The 24,195-nt window shown below is 45.0% G+C and overlaps 1 protein-coding gene across 1 annotated transcript; it reads right to left on the minus strand.

Moving 5' to 3' along the window:
- On the minus strand, nt 1-22,479 carry LOC121862938 (ETS translocation variant 5-like; the record flags this gene model as incomplete). Its single annotated transcript, XM_042361383.1, is given in 7 exon segments — nt 1-142; nt 696-972; nt 1,577-1,795; nt 7,278-7,514; nt 11,676-11,807; nt 12,362-12,566; nt 21,451-22,479. Coding segments are annotated over 7 exon segments (1,364 nt in total), but the record flags the coding sequence as incomplete, so codon positions are not given.
- Nucleotides 22,480-24,195: the final 1,716 nt, after the last annotated feature.

A 24,195-nucleotide genomic window follows, 5' to 3' on the forward strand; every position in this document is an offset into this window, starting at 1 on the left:
CTGAAGATGCCAGCGGGACGGTCTAGCCAGCGGATGTAGATAGGTGTATATTTGGGGTTGTGGAGAAGATCAAGTAGGAACCGCCAGAGTAGTACCCGAGAACCACTGCTTCCTGATGAACCAATACCTCTGTTACTTGCTTCTGTGACGGGGAGAGAATGGAAGAGGAGACTTAGTGAAATGGAGAGTAGATGGATGGGAGGAGGGAGGGAGGTGTAGATAGATTAGGGAGGGAGGGATGGTTAGATAAAGGGATGGTTAGATAGAGGGATGGCTGGGAGGGAGGTATAGATAGATAGATGGACGATCGGTAGAATGATGGAGGAGGGAGGGAGGGTAGATAGATGAGGGAGGCAGGGAAGAAGGGTAGACAGATAAGTTGAGGGTAGATGGATGGAAGGAAGGAGGGATGGAGGGTAGATAGATTTATGGGTAGAGGGTAGATAAAGGCTGGAGGAATGGAGGGTAGATGGATGGAAGAATGGAGGGTAGATGGACAGATGGAGGGTAGATAGATGGATGGTGGAATGGAGGGTAAATGGATGGAAGAATGGAGGGTAGATGGATAGAGGGAAACGAAGATGGAAAAAATATAAGACAACACAGTATAAAAGTCTTCTATGGCCACATAATGCACACAATAATCCTGTGATACGACCCTCTTAACCTGTGGGGGTGTGATCGAGGCTACTTACCGTTCTGTACTGTGGGAGTATATGGTGTGGTGGGTGTTGTGGGCGTGGATGGGATTTGTGACTCATTTTGGGAGAAGGAGGAGGCGGGGGCGTTGGGGAGAGTGAGATGGGCGGGGGAGGTCGAAGGTCCTCCCAGGGGTGTAGGGGAGGGGACACCTTGCTTGGGGGAAGAAGGAGTGGAGGAGGGGGAAGAGTGGGCGGGTAGTGGGTGCAGCGGCTGGTGTCGAGGTTGGATGAGGCGAGAGGAAGGCACCACACTTAATGATGACAACCGATCCTGTAAACCAAGGAAGGTTAGGTCAAAGGTCATCAGATATATACGAGTATAGTTAAGTCTTTGGATGATAAGATATGGTCAAGAATCATCAGGCCAAGCCAAAGGTTTTTAACTGCTGCTAAAATAAGATGAGGTCAAAGGTCACCAGAGGTTTAGACAGTACAGTACCCTTAAGGTCAAATCAGGTCACAAAACAGAGAATAATAATAACAAGTAGACACGACCATTTAGGAACTAGATATATGTGAAAATAATTAAAATGACCATTACTGTTTGGTGAAGTCAAAGAGCACAGGAGGAAGAAGAGGAAACGAAGGAAAAGGAGGTAAGAGGAAAAAGGAAGAACAGGAAGGAAAAGCAGTACAGAAGTAGGGTGAAAAAGAAGGAACACAAGAAACCGGAAGGAGGAGAATAAAAATAAAAATAAGGAAGATAATGAGAAAGAAAGACGAGAAGTAAGAAAAGGAAAACGCAGGAAAATGAGGAGATAGAAGAGGAGGAGATAGAAGAGAAGAAGAAATAAGAAAAAGAAGGAAGAAGTAAATAGAAAGAAGACAGAAGAAAAAAAATGGAGAAAGAAAGAAAGATAGAAAGAAAGACTTACAGCATCATGGGAGGAGGACAGCTCTCTGACAGACTGTGGCGGGGCGGAATGTGGTGGAGTGAGGCGATGACTCCTGAAGAAGGGGGTGCTGGGGGCATGACTGACCAGGTGTGGGGGGGCAGACCCTGGTGGCGTGGAACGCGGCGACACTAATGACGAAGGGGAATCATTCTCTCCTCTGCTGGTCGACAATGGCTCAACCTTGCAGCGTTTTTTGCTCTGGAGGTTAAAATAGAAACTGTGTGTAACTTTGTGCAGACTATTGAGTTGTTTGTTATTTTGGAGGAAATATGAAGCTTCTTCTGTCTATTTATCAATCTACATTTATCTATCTACTTATCTATCTGTCTACCTGTCTGCCTATTTATATGTGTATTTATCTATTTGTCTATTTGTCCGTCTATATATTTATTTATCCATATCTCTCTCCCAGTACACACACAATACACCTGTGCCAGCGCTCACCTGTATATACACCTGTGCCAGCGCTCACTCACCTGTGTATACACCTGTGCCAGCGCTCACTCACCTGTGTATACACCTGTGCCAGCGCTCACTCACCTGTGTATACATCTGTGCCAGCGCTCACTCACCTGTGTATACACCTGTGCCAGCGCTCACTCGCCTGTGTATAAGAACATAGAACATAAGAAAGTGGGATACTGCAGGAGGCCGACTGGCCCATACAGGGCAGATCCCTTTCACACCCATCCCAGCACTTCGATGTGCCTATCCAACTTCGTCTTGAAGCTCCCTAGCGTCCCCGCTCCTACTATAGCACTCGGTAGCCTATTCCACATATCCACAACTCTATTACCAAACCAGTGCTTGCCTATATCCTTTCTGAATCGGAATTTATCTAATTTAAAGCCATTTGTTCTAGTTATTTCGTTATTACTGAGCTTCAGAACATCTTCCATTTTACCCTTGTTAATCCCACTTACCCACTTGAACACCTCTATCATATCTCCCCTAACTCTACGCCTCTCTAATGAATGCAAGCCTAAGCTTTTCAGTCTTTCTTCATATGGAAGGTTTCTAATATTATGGATCATTTTTGTCATTCTTCTTTATACTCTCTCCAAAGAATCTATGTCCATTCTATAATAAGGACACCAGAATTGAACCGCATAATCCATGTGTGGCCTCACTAATGCTAGGTAAAGTTTCAAGATAACGTCAGCAGTTCTGTTACTCACACCCCTAGATATGAACCCAAGAATCCTGTTTGCCTTGTTGCGAACGCTAATACATTGTTTTCTAGGTTTCAAGTCGTTGCTAACAAATACACCTAGATCTTTTTCACAATCTGAGTTTTCTATTTCCGTGTTACCTAGTTTATACTTAACGTTTGTATTCGTCTTCCCTATCTGTAGTACCTTGCATTTATCAGTATTAAAATTCATTTGCCAGTCTACTGACCACTCATGTAAGGTATCTAGATCTCTTTGAAGGTGTTCAAAGTCACTGTCTGAATTTATCACTCTCCCCATTTTGGTATCATCTGCAAATTTACTAATCCTACTAGTTATACCTAAATCAAGATCATTAATGAATATAACAAACAGCAGAGGGCCTAATACAGATCCCTGGGGAACTCCGCTTTTGACCGCACCCCAGTCTGACTTAAATCCATTTATGCTGACTCTTTGTTTCCTACCAGTTAACCATGACCTAATCCATTTTAATAATAATCCACCTATTCCATGTGCTTCTACCTTCCTTATCAATCTCTCATGAGGGACTCTATCGAATGCTTTACTGAAATCTAAATAAATTATATCATATGACTTATCATTATCTACCGCTTCATATACTTCTGAGAAAAAGCTAAGCAAATTTGTGAGACAAGAACGTCCCTGGGTGAACCCGTGCTGAGAAGAATGAATTAAGTTGAATGTTTCAAGGTGGCTTCTGATTTTCGTAGCAATAATTGACTCTAGCAACTTGCCTATGATTGACGTGAGACTAATGGGACGGTAATTTGATGCAATTGATTTATCACCTTTTTTGAAAATCGGAACTACATTTGCAAGTTTCCAAGCTTCTGGCACTAGGCCCGATTCTAATGACTTATTAAATAAAACTGCTAATGGATTACTCAGCTCATCTCTACATTCTTTTTATATTCTAGCATATACCTCGTCTGGACCAGGCGATTTATGAGGCTTCAGTTTGTTAATTTCTTTAAGCACATCGTTACTAGTAATATTGATATTCATCAACATATTTTCTATACTGTCGTTATATACCTTATGAACTTCTGGAAACTGTGCTAGGTTTTAATTTGTGAATACGGAGCGAAAATGACTATTTAACGTACTACACATTTCTAACTCATCATCAGTCATTTCTCCTGGCGTAGTTTTAAGGGGACCTATTGTATCTCTAACCTTTGATTTATACAGTTGATAAAAAGCTTTGGGGTTATTTTTCGATTCGTTTGCTACCTTGATTTCATAATTTCTCTTTGCTTTCCTAATTTCTGTTTTTACCTGTCTTGTTAGGTTCTGATAGTAACCAAGTAAGTGATTTTCGCCTTTCTTAACTTTTCTATATACTCCTTTCTTTTTCCCTAGAAGATCTAAGAGTCTATTATTCATCCATTTTGGTTGGTTCCGTATCGATCTGAATTTTCTTTTAGGGATGTGTTTATTTTGAGCATTATGGATTGTCGCAATAAATTGTTCATAAGTAGCTGCTAAATTAAATTCGGGGTTCTCCCGTCCTAAGTTGACAGTTTCTGGAGGTGTGGGGGGGATTAATCTTTTGACCATAGGGTCATCCCTTAGGTCTCTCCTTAAGCTACCGTAATTAGCCTTCCTAAAATCCGGGATCAAGGCCGAATTTTCCTTCTTCCTGCCATTTCATATTATGTTAAAATATATGGCTTTATGATCACTGTTTCCTAGTTCGTCTCCAATCCCAACATCTTTTACGAGATTTTCATACACCTGTACCTGCGCTCACTCACCTGTGTATACACCTGTGCCAGCGCTCACTCACCTGTGTATACACCTGTGCCAGCGCTCACTCACCTGTGTATACACCTGTGCCAGCGCTCACTCACCTGTGTATACACCTGTGCCAGCGCTCACTCGCCTGTGTATACATCTGTACCTGCGGTCACTCACCTGTGTATACACCTGTGCCAGCGCTCACTCACCTGTGTATACACCTGTGCCAGCGCTCACTCATCTGTGTATACACCTGTGCCAGCGCTCACTCGCCTGTGTATACACCTGTACCTGCGCTCACTCACCTGTGTATACATCTGTGCCAGCGCTCACTCACCTGTGTATACACCTGTGTATACACCTGTGCCAACGCTAACTCTCCTGTGTATACACCTGTGCCAGCGCTCACTCACCTGTGTATAAGAACATAAGAAAATAAGGAGTCTGCAATAGGCCGGTTGGCCTGTGCATGGCAGCTCCTGTCGAGAGTTACTACCACTCTCTATCATCCATGAATCTATCTAGCCTCCTTTTGAAACTTTCCAGCGTTCCTGCACTTACTACAAAGTTGCTAAGCTTGTTCCACTCGTCCACCACCCTATTTGTGAGCCAGTTTCTTCCTATCTCCCTCCTAAACCTAAACTTATCCAACTTGAATCCGTTGCTCCGAGTCCTATCCTGCTCGGATATTATAAGAACTTTATCTATATCCCCTTTATTGATTCCTTTCACCCACTTAAATACTTCTATTGTATCTCCCCGCACTCTTCGTCTTTCTAGGGAATGCAAGTTAAGTTTCTTTAACCTATCTTGATATGGAAGGTTTCTATGTCCCGGAATCATTTTTGTCATTCTTCGCTGCACCGACTCTAGTGAATTTATATCCATTCTATAATAGGGGCACCAGAACTGAACCGCATAATCGAGGTGCGGCCTGACTAGCGCAAGATATAGTTGCAATAAGACCTCTGCACTCTTGTTACTTACACTTCTAGATATAAAACCCAATACTCTGTTTGCCTTATTTCGAACATCAACGCACTGTTTTCTAGGCCGTAGGTCCGGGCTTACAAGTACCCCTAGGTCTCTTTCACAAGTCGACTTCTCTAGGTTGACCTTGTTAAGGCTGTATACATTATAAGTATTTGTTCTTCCAATATTAAGTACGCTGCACTTGCTGGTGTTGAATTTCATTTGCCATTTTTCAGACCACCCTTGCAGTTTATTTAGATCCTCCTGTAATGCATTTGCATCCTGCCCTGAATTAATTTGCCGCCCTATTTTGGTGTCATCCGCAAACTTGCTTATGTCACTGCTGATCCCAGTATCTAGATCGTTTATGTAGATTATGAACAAGAGTGGGCCTAGTACTGACCCCCTGGGGAACCCCACTGGTTACACGGCCCCACTCAGATTTAACACCATCTACGCTGACCCTCTGCGTTCTATCGGTGAGCCATGATTTTATCCAATTTAAAACTTTCCGCTCGATACCATGAGCCTTAATTTTTCTCAGAAGCCTCTGATGCGGTACTCTGTCAAATGCTTTGCTAAAGTCTAAGTAAATAACATCGTAATTTTCGTCATTATCTACTACCTCGAAGACTTTCCAAAAAACGTTAGCAGATTTGTTAGGCAAGATTTTCCCTTTGTAAACCCATGTTGAGAGTCGTAGATTAATTTGCTTTTCCCTAGATGCGATCGGATGCTATCTGCTATAATTGATTCAAGAAGTTTCCCCACTACTGACGTCAAACTGATCGGCCGGTAATTTGACCTGTGCCAGCGCTCACTCACCTGTGTATACACCTGTGCCAGCGCTCACTCACCTGTGTATACACCTGTGCCAGCGCTCACTCGCCTGTGTATACAGCTGTACCTGCGCTCACTCAATTGTGTATACACCTGTGCCAGCGCTCACTCACCTTTGTATACACCTGTGCCAGCGCTCGCTCACCTGTGTATACACCTGTGCCAGCGCTCACTCGCCTGTGTATACATCTGTACCTGCGGTCACTCACCTGTGTATACACCTGTGCCAGCGCTCACTCACCTGTGTATACACCTGTGCCAACGCTCACCTGTGTATACACCTGTGCCAGCGCTCACTCACCTCACCTGTGCCTCACCTGTGTATACACCTGTGCCAGCGCTACACCTCACCTGTGTATACACCTGTGCCAGCGCTCACTCGCCTGTGTATACATCTGTACCTGCGCTCACTCACCTGTGTATACACCTGTGCCAGCTCACTCACCTGTGTATACACCTGTGCCAACGCTCACCTTGTATACACCTGTGCCAGCGCTCACACCTGTGTATACACCTGTACCAGCGCTCACTCACCTGTGTATACACCTGTGCCAGCGCTCACCTGTATACACCTGTGCGCTCACTCACCTGTGTATACATCAACTCACTCACCTGTGTATACACCTGTGCCAACGCTAACTCACCTGTGTATACACCTGTGCCAGCGCTCACTCACCTGTGTATACACCTGTGCCAACGCTAACTCACCTGTGTATACACCTGTACCTGCGCTCACTCACCTGTGTATACACCTGTGCCAGCGCTCACTCACCTGTGTATACACCTGTGCCAACGCTAACTCACCTGTGTATACACCTGTACCTGCGCTCACTCACCTGTGTATACACCTGTGCCAGCGCTCACTCACCTGTGTATACACCTGTGCCAACGCTAACTCACCTGTGTATACACCTGTACCTGCGCTCACTCACCTGTGTATCCTGTAGATCCAGAGGCGTGTTGGCTCTCTTAGGTCCCGGGGAGCTGCCACAACGCTCCTGAAGGGTGGGCGGTGAGTGGACGTGCATGGGCGGCGTGAAAGTGAACCTGGTGGGCGAGGGTGGGCGGAAGAAGCGGTTGCGGAGCGTGGTGGTGGGCGGTGGTGGGTCGGAGGATTCTTCTTCCTGTCTCACTATTTTCAGTCCGCTGATCTCCAAGTCTTGTGCTAACTGGTGGTAGAAGTGTGTGGTTAGTGGTGGTTGTGGTAGTGGTGGTGGTTAGTAGTGGGGGTAGGTGGTGGTAGTTGTGAATGGTGGTAGTGGTGGGTGGTAGGGGTAGGTGGTGGTAGTGGTGGGTGGTGGGGGTAGATGATTTTGATTTTGATTTTGCCGCTTACAGCGGCTACTTTAATGTGCACCCCACACTCATCCTGTGAGCGGTAGCGCAAAAGGATTACAGAGTAGGGTTTACAAAGGGTCATAATAATTAACCCCCGTTGTCAGGATATTATGGCACTGAATGTTACACAGTATTTCATTTACATTATTTGTTTAGTTCTATACATAAAGGGTAACTTATTCACAAATGCGTGAGTACAGGCGTGTGAGGCAGTATGTCTGGCCTCACACTTTGTTATTCACATTTACGTGAGAGGTATTCAAGCACATTGCGTATTTGGTTCTGTACATGAGAATTGATATAGTTACTAAGTGCAAAAAAGTGGATACAATCTTAATATGTCGGCTATCTTGCCATTAGAGATGAAGTGTTGTGCCATTTCACACACAGTGTGCTTGGACCTGTCCCTAAAAGGTTTTATCTTCACACAGTCGAGGACGTAGTGTTCAAGTGTGTGGCCATATGTATGGCCACACACTTTACATTTAGTTTTGTTTACATCTGCTTGAGGAACATACTGCCAAAGGTACTTATATCCTAACCTTAATCTAGCGGTTACAACATCTTGTAATCTAGTGATCTTGTTACTTGCTCCATATACATGTTTCACTTGATACATCTCATCATGGTAACCTATGGATCGACTAGTGCTTGTTTGCACTAGTCTACTTGCGTCAAACGCATCAATAAGTTCTTTCCTAATTACAGTTTTAAGGGTTCTTTTTGACAGACCCAAATTGTATTCAACGGTGTCTTTGTTAGACGCGAGTTTGGCGAGGGCATCAACTCTGTCATGTTTTATGAGGCCTATGTGAGATGGGATCCACAACAGTTTGACCTTGACACCCCGGTCAACAAGGCACGCATATTTGTGTCTGGCTTCAGAGACAAGAGCGTGACAACCTGAGTCGAGGGTGCCAAGGGCAAGTAGTGAGGATAGAGAGTCAGTGATGATGAGACTGTCAGTAACAGTGGTTTCAATGAATTTAATAGCTGTGAGTATGGCAACTAATTCAGTTTGTAGAGTGGATGCCCAGTTGTTAATTCTAACTCCTTTCTCAATTATATTACCGTCAGGTTGAGTCACAACAATAGCACTTCCAGCCCTCCCACAGGCGGTGTTAAGAGTTCCATCAGTGTATTTGGTCTGTGTGATATTATCATCAGTCTGTAGAGTGTGTATGTGTTCAAGAGCTCTCAATTTGGCAGTGTGTTGGAGATAAATGCTTTGCATAATTAATTTTTTAGGCGGATACGTCGGTATTGTGATATCGAAGGGAACTGTCAGCCAGGGTGGCAGGAAGCGCTGTTGTGTCTCAACTTTGTACAAGTGGTCTAGTCCAAACATCTTCATATGTGTAGCTGTAGTTTGGATCCATTTAGACTCAGTAGTCCCATGGTTCATACATTCTAGCAATTTTAAGGAAACAATGTTATCAGGATCACCACGCAGAAGCCTCAGGGCTATCATGAGGTTGACTTCAATTATTCTATCTTTAACACTGGGTATACCTAGTTCTTTCCTCATATTAAGTACTTTAGTGCTCATGGGACATCCTAGGATAATTCTGAGGGCTTTATTTTGCATTTTCTCGAGCTTGTCAACGCCTTTCCCGTCACGAATGACCAGGGCTGGTGCGTGGTAATCTATCAGAGATCTTATATAGCCTAGGTACATTGTTTTAACAATTCTAATATTAGCACCATAGTGCGGGCTGTACCCCGCTACACTTCTAAGAGGTCTCAGTCTGTCAGTACATTGGCGGGTTAGCTGTTTTATGGCAGGTAGGGTACAAGGGACGGAAACACCAAGATATTTAAAAGAAGAAGCATAGTCAATAGTGTTGTTACCTATCTTGAACTTGGCGGGGCCGCGTTTGCGGTTACCAGCTTGTTTGTTGAACACCTTAGTTTTCTCAGTGGAGATAATAAGACCGAGGTTCTCACAGGCTGCGTACACATGGTTCAGGGTGGTTTGCATTTCACAATGAGTTTTAGTATGTATAAGAATATCATCAGCATAGCTGATTGAGATATTGCTGGGGTTGTCTGGTATTAAATTTAATAATGCATTCATAAGAACATTGAACAAAGTGGGGCTAAGTACTCCACCTTGAGGGGTACCAAGTTGCATATCTTTAATTTCATTTTTGTAACCCTGAAACAGTGCAGCAGTCCTTCTGTTGGTTAGGTAACCACTTATCCAGTGTAACAGCCTACCTCCTATATCCATTTTGGCTAGTTTGTACAATATCAGTTGCCTATTGGCAATATCAAATGCAGCTTTTAGGTCAAGAAATGTGGCGTATCTGTGCCTTTCATCACCATGCACAGTTAGGAATGTGGTGATGCAATTATGTACACCTTTACCATGGGTGAAGCCATTTATGTTAGGAGACATGTGTTCTCTGATTCTATATAAGAGTCTGCCAAGAACCATCCTCTCAAAGGTTTTATACAGGCAGCTGGTTAGTGATATGGGACGAAAAGCATCAGGCTGTCCTGGTTTCGGTATTGGTACAACAATACTGCTGGTCCATGATGTGGGTAGTTGGCCCTCGGCATGACTCATATTGTACAATACCAACAATGGATTGCCTGGCACGCGCCTTAGTAGTCTAACGATGTTGTAGGTGACTCCGTCCTCTCCAGGGGAAGTAGACCTACCCCTGGCGAGGGCGGCGTCAAGCTCCCACTCAGTATATGGAACATCACACTCATCGTGCTGTTTACCCAGCATAAAGCTAATATGATTACTTCTTTCTACAGACTTCGCATCAAGGAGTCCCCGAGTCCTAGCTGGTAACATGTCATAGCTAGACACATGAGCCCACATTGTTATTAGCTCATTCGACCTTTGCAGAGGGTTTGGATGGGAGACGTATCTACTGTTTTTACCTCTGATTATGTTTATGTCTTTCCAGGCTTTGCTGAGGGATGTGTGTTGGTTCAGGCTGTTGACATATGTCTCCCATGCATTTTGTCTGAGTTCGTTGACACGTTCCCTGACAGCAGCAAGGGAAGCTTGATACAATTGTAACATTTGAGGTGTTCTAATTTGTTTGTAACTCTTACCCACCCTCCTGACCCTAGCCCTGAGTTTTTTCAGCTCAGGGTCATTATAGCACTGCTGTTGCCTGTTCCCATTATGCTGACAACGTTTTCTCCTTTTTTTGGTGGAGGCATTGTTGGTGAAGTATGCATAAGTCCTATCTATCAGATCATCATGGAAACTTTAGTAGTTGTCAGGCTTGTAGTCCTTGTACCAGTCATGGATGAAGTCTATGAACTGGCTTTCATGTTCTTGCTTGACTGTGATTCTACGTCTGTTGAGGGGGGGGGGTAGATGGTGGTAGTGGTGGGTGGTGGTTAGTGGTGGGGGTAGGTGGTTGTAGTAGGAGGCGGGAGTGGTTGTTATTTGTGTAGGTAGGTGGTAGTGGGTGGTAGGCGATGGTAGTGATGGGTAGTGGTGGGTGGTGATTAGCGATGGGGGTTAAGTGGTGGGTGGTGTTGGTAGGTGGTGGTAGTGGTTAGTGGTGGGATAGTTGGTGGTGGTAGTGGTTAGTGGTGGGATAGTTGGTGGTGGTAGTGGTTAGCGGTGGGATAGTTGGTGGTGGTAGTGGTTAGTGGTGGGATAGTTGGTGGTGGTAGTGGTTAGTGGTGGGACAGTTGGTGGTGGTAGTGGTTAGTGGTGGGATAGTTGGTGGTGGTAGTGGTTAGTGGTGGGATAGTTGGTGGTGATAGGTGGTGTTGGTAGTTTGGTAGTTGGCTTGCTACTGGAGTGTGTGCATAGTGAATTATGTAGCGTATTATTTTGTATCTATCTATCTATCTAGCTACTGTAACTATTCGCTTTGATGCTACTGAATATTCGAGTGTGTTTGAGACTGTATCCCGCCAGTGTATATATCTGAAGCTCTTGAAGGACCTCGTTGATATCCTGCCGGGGTCTACTGACGAAGCTGTACAGTACATGTAGACACAAGACTTACCTTCAGTACTTGGTCTACGTCTTGCTGGGGTATCCTGACGGAGCCGCTGTAGCAGAAGGACACAACATAACGCAGGTGGCGGGGATCTGTGTCCCTCACCACGATCACCGGGTGCTGGCTCACTGGAACCTCCTGGAGAGGATAATGGTAGAGGTGAGAGAGAGGGAGGAATAAGAGGGAAGGAGAGAGAGAGAGAGAGAGAGAGGTAGAGAGATAGAGACAGAGGTAGAGGTAGAGAGATAGAGACAGAGGTAGAGGTAGAGAGATGGAGATAGGGGTAGAGGTAGAAAGATAGAGACAGAGGTAGAGGTAGAGACAGGTAGAGGTAGAGAGATAAAGGTAGAGAGAGAGAGATAGGGGTAGAGGTAGAATAATAGAGACAGAGGTAGAGGTAGAGACAGAGGTAGAGGTAGAGAGATAGAGACAGACGTGTAATAAGAGAAACATTCTTGCACAACACTCGGGGTTTTTCTGGGTCAGTTTGTATTTCCTGTTATGTCGTTGTGGTTCATTTCCTACTTTATCAACTCGTCTTTCTTTCCATCTGTTAGTGCAACCTTCTGTCATCGTCATCATAATCATCGTCGGAAACATTGTCATCGTCAGTCATCATTATCGTCATCATCATCATCATCATCATCATCATCATCATCATCATCATCACACACACACACACACACACACACCTGCAGAACGCCCCTGAAGAAGGAACTGGCGGCAGCGAGAACTATCCTGTGGGAGGGGATGTTGATGCCCTTGGTGGCCACTGTCACGTCAGCCGAGGCGGAGTCGTTCTCTAGCTGGGCCACCTGCTGCGACAGATGGTGCATGTGTCCCTCCCACTTCACCCGGTACTCTTCTGGCTGGCTATTTTCTGGCTGCACGGACCATCTGTTGGGAGGGAAAGGATGTTAGCAGCTATCTGTGAGTAGAAGGCTGTATGGCCAGGTCTGTACTCTAGCAGCACTAGAGGGGCCAGGTCCGTACTCTAGCAGCACTAGAGGGCCAGGCCGGGCGTTGCGTCAGGTAGGATCAGCTGGAACAACAGGGACGTATCCGGTGTCTCCTGGTGGCGCTATCAAGGACCCGCGAGTGATGATAAGAGACCCTCAGGGACACCACTACTTGCCCTTAACTCTCCCTCTCTCCCCGCACGCTCTACTATACCTCTGACTCACACTGGCACGGCGGCCATTTTGAGACAGTGTCAAAATCGTATATTATTACATAGGCTGGCTGGATGTCGCCAAAAAATGCATTGTACAGTACAGTATACACACTGTCTTATGCGATGATCGCGTGAATGTTTGTTATAATAGCAACATTGTCCGCATTTGTGGTATAGACCTCACACATATCAGCAAGTGAGGACAATGTTGCTGTTATAACACAAACATTCTATAAGATATATTTTTAATAAGCCTTCAGCACACAAGGAGGAAAGTTATCCGACACTGTACTCGACCACCTTCACTTCCTTAAACCGTAAAGTTAGGCGCCAGTATACAACTATAGGTGGAGTGGTAATGGGAAGGCCTCGGGATCAAGTTAGCGACCCCCCTCCCCCTCGCGTCTTCTCTGTACCCCCAACCCCCCTTGACCCCTCCTTCGTCCACCTTGACCCCTCTCTGCCCCCTCCCTCCCTCATGTCGCCACCTTTATATTAAGCAGCACTGAAGGAGTCACATTACTAAGAACGTGCTGTTTATCTCTCCCACATCCCAGAGCTGAGAACCAGAGACTGTCTTTAGCAACTCCTCCAAGAAACAGCGAACACAACTTGAATTTTTTTTGGTATCTGTAATTCCTTGTAATATAAATACGTAATGAACGTTTGTATCGATGCTGTCTTGGCCTGGTGCACACCAGGTGCGGTCAATTGTTTACCCTTATTTGCGTACCTGTATTGTCTATGTACAGTACATTGTTTATATACCTGCACTTTCTATGTAGATGTTACACCAATTTTTATCTTGTATGGCAATTTTAATGTATAAATATCTATCTATCTACCTATTGATTTCTCTATCATTCTATATGAATCTACCAGTCTAAGTTATAATGTTTTAGGGCGGGTATCTGAACGGTGGAAGGGGAGGAGCCAAGCGTAAGGAGGCAGGACGAAGTCAGAGTGGTGGGCGGAGTTTACAAGAGCAACTCCTTCAAGATGGTCACCACACACAAGCTTATCATAGTCTTTCCCTTCTTCACTTATGTCTTAAAATATATATCAAATAAGTACTCCGTCTTATAGAACAGGAATTTAAGAGCAAGTGGGAAAACAAGTGATAAGCGCATCCTATTACGGTTTGATATAAATGCAGATGGATAACTTGGTTTTCGTCTCCCTGTTGCTTCACCCACAAGCAAGATACATCTCTCACACTCTTTACTCGCCCTTTCGTATTTTACTAAAACCTTTCCTCACAAAATGTACGATGATAAATTACTACAACGGGGTATAATTCCAGTGAATACAGCATAGGGTAGAGGGGGGACACAGTATAATTATAAGGATGTTGGGTTCACTACAGTACAGCCTGACTGATTTGTTGAAAACTAGGGTACAGTAAATAATATTAAGAGAAATAAGCTATTGATAAAATTCCCTGTTTTTAGTATAATTGATTGAGTATATTGGACCTGTTTGTTATTTTGATTTTTTATACGGTGATCATGCGGAGAAAAATTTGCTTAGATATGTATGTATGTATGTATGTATGTATGTATGTATACTTTTAACCTCGTTCCACTTAAAATTTTTAAACACGTTTTAAACCAGTAAATCAAGACTGATGACTACGGAACGACAGATGGCTACAGAACGACAGATGGTTACAGAACAAGTGAATGGTTGCAGAACAAATGGTTACAGCACGACAGATAGCTACAGAACGACAGATGGTTACAGAACAAATCGTTGCAGCACGACAGATGGCTACAGAACGAGACATATGACTACAGAACAAGGCAGATGGTTACAGCACAAGGCAGATGGTTACAGCACAAGAAGGTTACAGAACAAGACAACTTGGACAACAAAACATTTTCCGTGTTCTCAAAAGTTAATGATTCAGGTTTATAAATAGAGATTGTTACTTGCCCCTGTAGGACCTCACCATTGTGTAAGAGAGGCATGACGTGAGTGAGTGAGGACTTGTGACTCACTCAGCTCCTTGAGGAAGTGAGGGGTGAAGGTGAGGCCAGGGGAACAGCCTGTAATGGTGTAGGCTGGCTTGTACTGGTATATAGGATGGTGGTGGTGAAGTGAACAGCCTGTAATGTAGAGTGGTGGTGAAGTATGATAAAACAGGTTGTAAAGTTGTGGTATAATGTGAGGAAGAGCCTGTAATGTGCAGGCTGGAGGTAAAGTCTGTACTGTATAGTGCAGGCTGCTGATGAGAGTGGAAGACATAAAAAACGTAAAAGAGAAGTTTGTTTATTCATTGTGGGTGATGACACCATTGTCTTCCTGAGATGTATCCATAACCGGATCTAACCTAAGACGAGTCACCTAGCAGGGGTTGAACACAGTAAGGAATGCCGCCTCTGAATCCTCTTTTAATCACCATGCAGATGGCATTTTTTACAGGTAAGGAGCCGAGGCGTTTTGATCCTTAAAGACTCTTAGACTATACATTTACGTATTTCCGAAGAGTCTGGTTACATTGTTAGTTTATCAGCCATTAACTTCGTTTCGTTGCTTAGGGAAAGTCGATTTACCATATACGAATCGATGAAAATCTGACTACAGTGTACAGTAATGCCTCGGCTGTAGGAAGCGTGTGGCTAGTCTAGTTGAATATCAGCAGGATCTAACGAACGGCGCCCTATCCTGTTTTCCTACGCATGTCCTACAAGGTTTCCTTATCCACGTCCTGTTATCCAGGGTTTACTATCTCCAACCTCCAGCCCATAGCTTATCCTTTGTTCTTTAAACCGGACTTTTTATACGTAAGCGGACATCCAATGGCCCCCTACCTATGGTGTCCGACCCATGGTCAGCAATGAGGGTCGTGGTGCTGTGCTGGGCTTGTAGTCGTGGTCAGCAGTGAGGGTCGTGGTGCTGTGCTGGGCTTGTAGTCATGGTCAGCAGTGAGGGTCGTGGTGCTGTGCTGGGCTTGTAGTCGTGGTCAGCAGTGAGGGTCGTGGTGCTGTGCTGGGCTTGTAGTCGTGGCCAGCAGTGAGGGTCGTGGTGCTGTGCTAGGCTTGTAGTCATGGTCAGCAGTGAGGGTCGTGGTGTTGTGGTGGGCTTGTAGTCATGGTCAGGAGTGAGGGTCGTGGTGCTGTGCTGAGCTTGTAGTCATGGTCAGCAGTGAGGGTCGTGGTGCTGTGCTGAGCTTGTAGTCATGGTCAGCAGTGAGGGTGCTGCTTGTAGTCGTGTGCTGGCTTGTAGTCGTGGTCAGCAGTGAGGGTCGTGGTGCTGTGCTGGGCTTGTAGTCGGTCAGCAGTGAGGGTCGTGGTGCTGTGCTGGGCTTGTAGTCATGTCAGCAGTGAGTGAGGGTCGTGGTGCTGTGCTGGGCTTGTAGTCATGGTCAGCAGTGGGGTCGTGGTGCTGTGCTGGGCTTGTAGTCGTGGTCAGCAGTGAGGATCGTGGTGCTGTGCTGGGCTGTAGTCGTGGTCAGCAGTGAGGGTCGTGGTGCTGTGCTGGGCTTGTAGTCGTGGTCAGCAGTGAGGGTCGTGGTGCTGTGCTGGGCTTGTAGTCATGGTCAGCAGTGAGGGTCGTGGTGCTGTGCTGGGCTTGTAGTCGTGGTCTGCAGTGAGGGTCGTGGTGCTGTGCTGGGCTTGTAGTCATGATCAGCAGTGAGGGTCGTGCCAGGCGAGCGTAGGAAGGGAGGAAGTAAGGATTGACTCATCAAACTCTTTGTTATGAATAAGCTGTAAGTGACCACCTTCACCACACGCTGTTCCTCACACTTCACATACTGTATACCCGCATTGTCTATACACACACTGAACTGTATGTATATCTACAGTTAACAGTCTTATATACGTGATGTTAATACAGTTAACAGTCTTCTTTACGTGATAAACTAATTTGCTCAAGAGAGACTGTCACCCTCAAGATGGTTTTAAGAATTTGACAATAAAATAAAATGAGAAAGTAAAGAATTTCCGTACAAGTGTTCCCAAAGTGTGTGTTTGTGTTGTGTACTTCCTGTGTTGTGTAGACGCAAGCGTTAGATAGATAGATAGATAGATAGATAGATAGATAGATAGATAGACAGATAGACATGCTGAACCAGTTATTAATATGAATGACGATTTTACTGAAGAAATCCCTATCTATCTATCTATCTACTAGTGAGGGTGTAGGAGGACAGGCTGTGGGTATTGTCGTGTGGTGGTGGTGGTAAGGCAGGGCGACGACACTCCGTCAGGAAGAAGGACAAGGAGTAGTGATAAAGGCAACAGTTGTGTGTGTGTGTGTGTGGATTCGTTTCCTGTTGAGTATTTATACTGTCCGTCATGCCTTGTAAACTGGAGCTTCACTTGATTAGCCCTACCGATACAGTCAATCATGTCTTGTTCAAATGGTACAGTCAATCATGTCTTGTTCAAATGGTACAGTCAATCATGTCTTGTTCAAATGGTACAGTCAATCATGTCTTGTTCAAATGGTACAGTCAATCATGTCTTGTTCAAATGGTACAGTCAATCATGTCTTGTTCAAATGGTACAGTCAATCATGTCTTGTTCAAATGGTACAGTCAATCATGTCTTGTTCAAATAGTATAGTCAATCATGTCTTGTTCAAATGGTACAGTCAATCATGTCTTCTTATTCTATTTTGCTTTTCTCAAAGTCTTTTTCTTCTTCTTTGCATTATTCTCTCTCTCTCTCTCTCTCGTGTGTGTGTATGTATGTGTGTGTGTGTGTGTGTGTCACTTATTAAGCAAGAGATAAGAATGTGGAAAGCAGATGATGATGGTAAAGAAGAATAACAACAAGGCACAGAGACATTAGACAGGAACTAAGAGATACACACAGACATAGACAGATACACAGGCAGGCAGCCAGACAGACAGACAGACAGCTGTAAAAACACGTCAGAGAGTCACCGCCACTTTACGCCAACAAGACAAAAAATAACGCATCACATGGACGACCAATAAAAACCCTCTGTTGTTTCCGTCTGCGACACTCCGGTGAAAGTTAACCTAACCTAATCTACCCTAACCTAACCCAGACTAATATTAACCCAAACGTTGCCTAACCTAATCTAATCTACCTTAGCCTAGCCGAAACTACCCTACCTAATCTACCAAAACCTAACCTAACCTGACCTGCCTTAACCTTATATAATCTACCATAACCTAACCTAACCTAACCTGATCTGCCTTAACCTTGTCTAATCTACCATAACTTAACCTTATCTAATCTACCATAACCTAATCTAATCTGACCTAACCTTATATAATCTACCATAACTTAACCTTATCTAATCTACCATAACCTAATCTAATCTGACCTAACCTTATATAATCTACCATAACTTAACCTAACCTGAAATGCCCTAACCAAACTTACCCTACCCTAACCCAACCCAACCCAACCCAACCCAATCTTCCTTGAAGCAATGGGCATCTTTTAAACCATCGACCTCAAGGGGTCAAACCATCATCCTTAGTTAAACTATCATCCCCAGCCACTTCGGTCTAGACAGAATGCCTGTAGGTGTTTTAGAGTGAAAGTGTGTGATGTTCGAGTTAGGTGCTGTAGAGTGTGTTTAGAGTGTGAGAGTGTGATGTTTGAGGTGTGTGTCGTGGAGTTTGGTCTTGGCCGCAGCTACAGTCTCAGGAGTTCAGTACCTCTCGTGAACGAAGGCTGTACCCGGACCAGCAGGAAATTGTTCCCGGTTGTGTTCCAAGACCTCTTATCTTGCGTGGGTCCAATCCCCTCCTCCCCACCACCAACACCAGCTTCCTTCTCCAACACTACTATCATCATCACCGCCACCAGCAACCTTCTCCTCTACCATCACCACCACCGTCCATCTCCAACATTGCATCAATAAATAAATAAAATTAATAAATAAATAAACATCTGACGTTAGATTTGTTGTCCTGAGATGAGTTACTTCTGTCACCCATTGTTTGTATACCTGCACTGTTTGTGCATACAGTTGTATACTTGCACGGGCTATGTACACGCTGAACCAAGTGTAAAATTGTATGACGACTTCACTGAATATTTATCTATCTATCTAAATCGTAAAACAGAACAACAGACAGAGGAAGAGTTACCAGCTCACGGGCCAACTACTGGGTCCCCTCCCCTTATCAGGGCGGTTCTGGACGAGCGGGTGATTGGTATAGTAACATACTGAAACCAGATATCTCCAGCTTCCTCTGGGCATTCCCCTCAGGCCGGTTATTTCGGTGTTATCTACGGATATTTCGTTTGATTATACAGTATTATAACCCAGAACGTATTTAACAGCGACTGGCCAGATCTTTAGTACAGTAGTAGTTACTCGGTAAGGAGACGTAGGCAGTTCAGGAGTAAATAGTGTGTTCGACTTTAGCTACAGATATGCATCGCTGTAAACAGACTTAAACTCCATACTGCACTAGACCCTATCCGAGAGCACAGGTATTAATAATAACATCTCTGCTGACTTTAACACACCAGTGTAACATAAACAACCTTTCCTTTAGCACCAATACTGTGCCGGATGGACGTAAGTTTTCCAGAGTAACATCTAATTATAAGAAAAACAACAGATCCGAAGTCCTATAGGTCGGTTAGTATCGTGTGTGTTGTGTTTAAACTGTTGGAAAGAGCAGCGGATTATGATAATTATACTAAATGAAAAAATCCAGGCTTGGCATTGCATCTATAGATTGGTGTAAATATTAACTTCATAATAGAAAACAAATTATAGTTGCAAATAATACCAAGTCAATACTCTTGTCGACAGCCTGTGGAGTCCCATAAGAGAGAATCCTGGGACCATTGCTCTTCCTTTTCTGTGTAAATGACATGCCTATTAGTGTAAATTGGAAACTGTTGTTGTATGCTGATGACAGCGCTCTTTTAGTGTCAGGTGAAGATGTAAATTATATAGCTAACGGGTTATCATCTAAACTAGAGTCATGCAAACAGTGGCTTATAAGCAACGAATTATCCTCACATCTTGCAAAGACTGAAGCAATATTATTTGGATCAAAACGAAAAAAAAAAGTAAACGAATTCGTTGTACGTTATAGAAATGAATCCATCATCTCAACTGTATCCTCAGTTATTTTAACTAAAGATAATGTGTGTAATTGACCCTTTACTTAGCTCATATGCAATATAACTTAGAATATTCCCGTTCATCATCGTACTCTGCCCTAACACAAAATATGAAAGCCAAATTAGTAATTATTCAGAGGAAGACGGTGAGGCTTATTTGGGATATGAACACAAGAGATCACATATGAATGGGGACTATTGGCCCATACTGGACAGTCTCGTTTACACCCAACCCCTATCGCTCATATATCCACCCAACAAATGTTTAAAGCTATCCAGCGTATTCGAGTTAATGATGATGTTTGGTAACTTGTTCCACTCATCCACTACTCTATTTTCAAACCAATGTTTACCTATCTCGCGCCTAAATCTAAATTTGTCTAATTTAAAACCATTGCTTCGAGTTCGCCCCTGGTTGGATAGTTTGAGTACCTTTGTTATATCACCTTAGTTTAACCCTGACTTCCATTTATACACCTCGATCATATCGCCCCTCACTTTACGTCTCTCGAGGGAGTGCAAATTAAGATGCTGTAATCTGTCTCTATACTCAAGGTTCCTAATGCCCGGGTAGAGTGTGGCGGATAGTGTGTGGCGGATAGAGTGTGGGGGATAGTATGTGGCGGATAGTGTGTGACGGGTAGAATAAAGCTGAATCACTCTGTTAGGATTTTCAACTGACTGTTAAGAATATCTCACAACAAACGCTTTGAGCATCAGGGATATGAACCGGCAGAGTACTGGAGCGAGTGAACTTAATCTAACTCTACCTGACTTAACCTAACCAAACTGAAGCTAACCTAATGTAACGTAACTCAACCTAACTTAAACTAATTCAACATAACTTAACTAATTTAACGAAGCCTAAACTAACTTAACCTAACCTAATCCACCGTAACCCAACATAACTTAACCTAACGCCAACAAAAATAACCTAAGACAGCCTAAACTTAACCTAACCTAATGAAACCTAACCAAACCTAACCTAACCTAACCCCACCAAAAATAACCTAACACAGCCTAAACTTAACCTAGCCCAGCCCCACCAAACCCAAGGCCGCTCTTTTAACATGGCAGTTCGGATTTGGCTCCAGTGTTTTTTTTTCCCTAAAACGTATCTTTAGCGTCACGGGGTAAAGGTCGGGACTACAGATACACGTCAAGACTCACCTATAGCCCCTGTTGAGGAGAATGACTCACCTAAAGCCACTGTTGAGGAGAATGACTTACCTGTAGGCGGCGTTGAGGATAATGACTCACCTATAGCACCTGTTGAGGAGAATGACTCACCTGTATATAGGCGGCGTTGAGGAGAACGACTCACCTGTATATAGGCGGCGTTGAGGAGAATGACTCACCTATAGGCACCGTTGAGAAGAATGACTCACTTGTAAGCTGCGTTGAGGAGAATGACTCACCTGTAGGCGGCGTTGAGGAGAATGACTCGCCTGTAGGCGGTGTTGAGATTGACTCACCTATAGCCACTGTTGAGGAGAATGACTCACTGTAAGTGGCGTTGAGGAGAATGACTCACCTGTAGGCGGCGTTGAAGAGGTGCAGTCTGGCTAAGGACACGGGGTCGGTCGGGGAGAGGGCCGAGGAGTGCGATGGATTTTCCTCTTCGGCACATTCTTCAGCAACACCGTTGGAGGAGGAGGAGGTGGCCGTCTCAGCGTTCAACATCATTCTGAAGGGATCAGCTCGCCGCCAGTACTCCAATAATTAAAGAGTTCCGCGTTCACACACAAGAGAGTTCCACGGTCACAGAGAATTGAGATGCAGGAAGAGTTATTTTTTTTATCTCCAAGTCCAGGAAAGTGAATGTCGTGTTTTATCGTTCACACAGACACACAAAGTTCAGCACCCCAGCACCCGAAAGGTCAGGCAGGAGAGTTCATTTTTAATACATTCTGCTGCGTTTACATAAGAGTTTTTCTGTGTCTTCTATAAGTTCCACCACATACGAACGCAGATCTATTGTTTCATGTTAGTTCATAAAAAAGTCAAGTAGAACTTTCCAAAGATCACGGGTTCACGGATATTTTTTAAGTGTCATAAGATGCGACGTAATGCTTCAGTTCCAAAACACAATTTACGGCGTCGAGTTCTGCTGCAGGACAAAACAAACTTGGTGGCTGACGGCTCTTGAGGGAAGCTTGTTTACGTTTACGGCAGCTTTATAGACAACACAGTACAGAATTGTTGGTAGTCAGGATGTGGTTTTCAGAGAGTCGGGGCACCATAAAAGTTATAGAACTAGCGGTGAAACAGCGATATCAGGAACGATTTAGCAGTTGAAACTTACGACACCGTTGGCTTCATGAGGGGGGGTGGCGAGCGAAGACGTCAGGAATCAGTCAAAACAGCAGGGATTGCAATACAAAGTGACACAGACGTTGGGTAAAAGACACTGTAGTGACTAGTAGTGACCACCAGTGAATGTTTGGCAGTGATCGGCAGAAGTAGAAGCGTGGTTGGACGAGCGGTAGTGGAGGGAGTGCCGCCTAGCTGGCCAATGAGCGACTCTACCCCGGGTGCCAGGCATCTGTACTGTAGTGTCACTCGCTCACTAAAACGACGGAAGCAGATACCAGGACAGGACTGACCAAACAGGCTCCTGCTCCTCCTCCTTACCCCTCTCCTCCTCCTCCTCCTTAACTCTATCATCCTCCTCCCCCTTATTACCTCTGTCCTCCTCCTCCTTACCCCTCTCCTCCTCCTCCTCCTTGACTCTATCATCCTCCTCCCCCTTATTACCTCTGTCCTCCTCCTCCTCCTACCCCTCTCCTCCTCCTCCTCCTAACCATCATCCTCCTCCTTATTACCTCTGTCCTCCTCCTCCTTACCCCTCTCCTCCTCCTCCTCCTTGACTCTATCATCCTCCTCCCCCTTATTACCTCTGTCCTCCTCCTCCTCCTACTCCCTCCTCCTCCTCCTCCCAACTCTCTATCATCCTCCTCCCCCTTATTACCTCTGTCCTCCTCCTCCTTCTTACCTGTCCTTCTCCTCCTCTTCCTCCTTCTTATCTGTCCTCCTCCTCCTTCTAACTCTATCATCCTCCTCCCCTTATTACCTCTGTCCTCCTCCTCCTTCTTACCTGTCCTTCTCCTCCTCCTCCTTATTACCTCTGTCCTCCTCCCTCCTTCTTACCTGTCCTCCTCTCCTCCTCCTCCTATTACCTCTGTCCTCCCTTCCTCCTTCTTACCTGTCCTTCTCCTCCTCCTCCTTATTACCTCTGTCCTCCTCCTCCTTCTACCTGTCCTTCTCCTCCCTCCTCCTTATTATACCTGTCCTTCTCCTCCTCCTCCTCCTTATTACCTCTGTCCTCCTCCTCCTTCTACCTGTCCTTCTCCTCCTCCTCCTTATTACCTCTGTCCTCCTCCTCCTTCTTACCTGTCCTTCTCCTCCTCCTCCTTATTACCTCTGTCCTCCACCTCCTTCTTACCTGTCCTTCTCCTCCTCCTCCTTAATACCTCTGTCCTCCTCCTCCTTCTTACCTGCCCTTCTCCTCCTCCTCCTTATTACCTCTGTCCTCTCCCTCCTTATTATCTGTCCTCCTCCTTCTCACCTGTCCTTCTCCTCCTCCTTATTATCGTTGTCCTTTTTTCCTCGATCACCACCATCACCATTACCACAACCACTATCATTACAACTACCATCACTACCACCACCACACCCATTACTACCACCATACTATACAGTGTAGTGTGGTAGAGGTACTAGCAACCACCACACAGTTGAGTGGTAGTGTGGTAGTGTCATTATCACCACCAGTTCCCCTCAGCTGCAGCATCACATAATCACAAGAGGAGTGAACCACCTTATTCGTTTATCAGGTCAGGGCCGGATGTGATCGGGGAACAGAGAGCCCTGGACTGTACTGGGGCCCACATGGACTGTAATGGGGCCCACGTGGACTGTTCTGGGGCCCACGTGGACTGCTCTGGAGCCCAAGTGAACTGCACTGAGGCCCACATGGACTGTGCTGGGGCCCACGTGAACTACTTAATTGTGTGTGTGTGTGTGTGTGTGTTTTGCGAAAACTGGGTATATAGTATCTCTTTTTGACGACACACACACACACACACACACACACACACACACACACACACGCACGCACACACACATACACACACACACACACACACACACACACACACACACGCACGCACACACACATACACACACACACACACACACGCACGCACGAACGCACACACACACACACACACACGCACACACACACGCACAAACACATACACACACACTACTATTACTA

This window comes from Homarus americanus, unplaced genomic scaffold (assembly GCF_018991925.1).
Source record: "Homarus americanus isolate GMGI-L3 unplaced genomic scaffold, GMGI_Hamer_2.0 scaffold24922, whole genome shotgun sequence".
NCBI lineage: Eukaryota > Metazoa > Arthropoda > Malacostraca > Decapoda > Nephropidae > Homarus > Homarus americanus.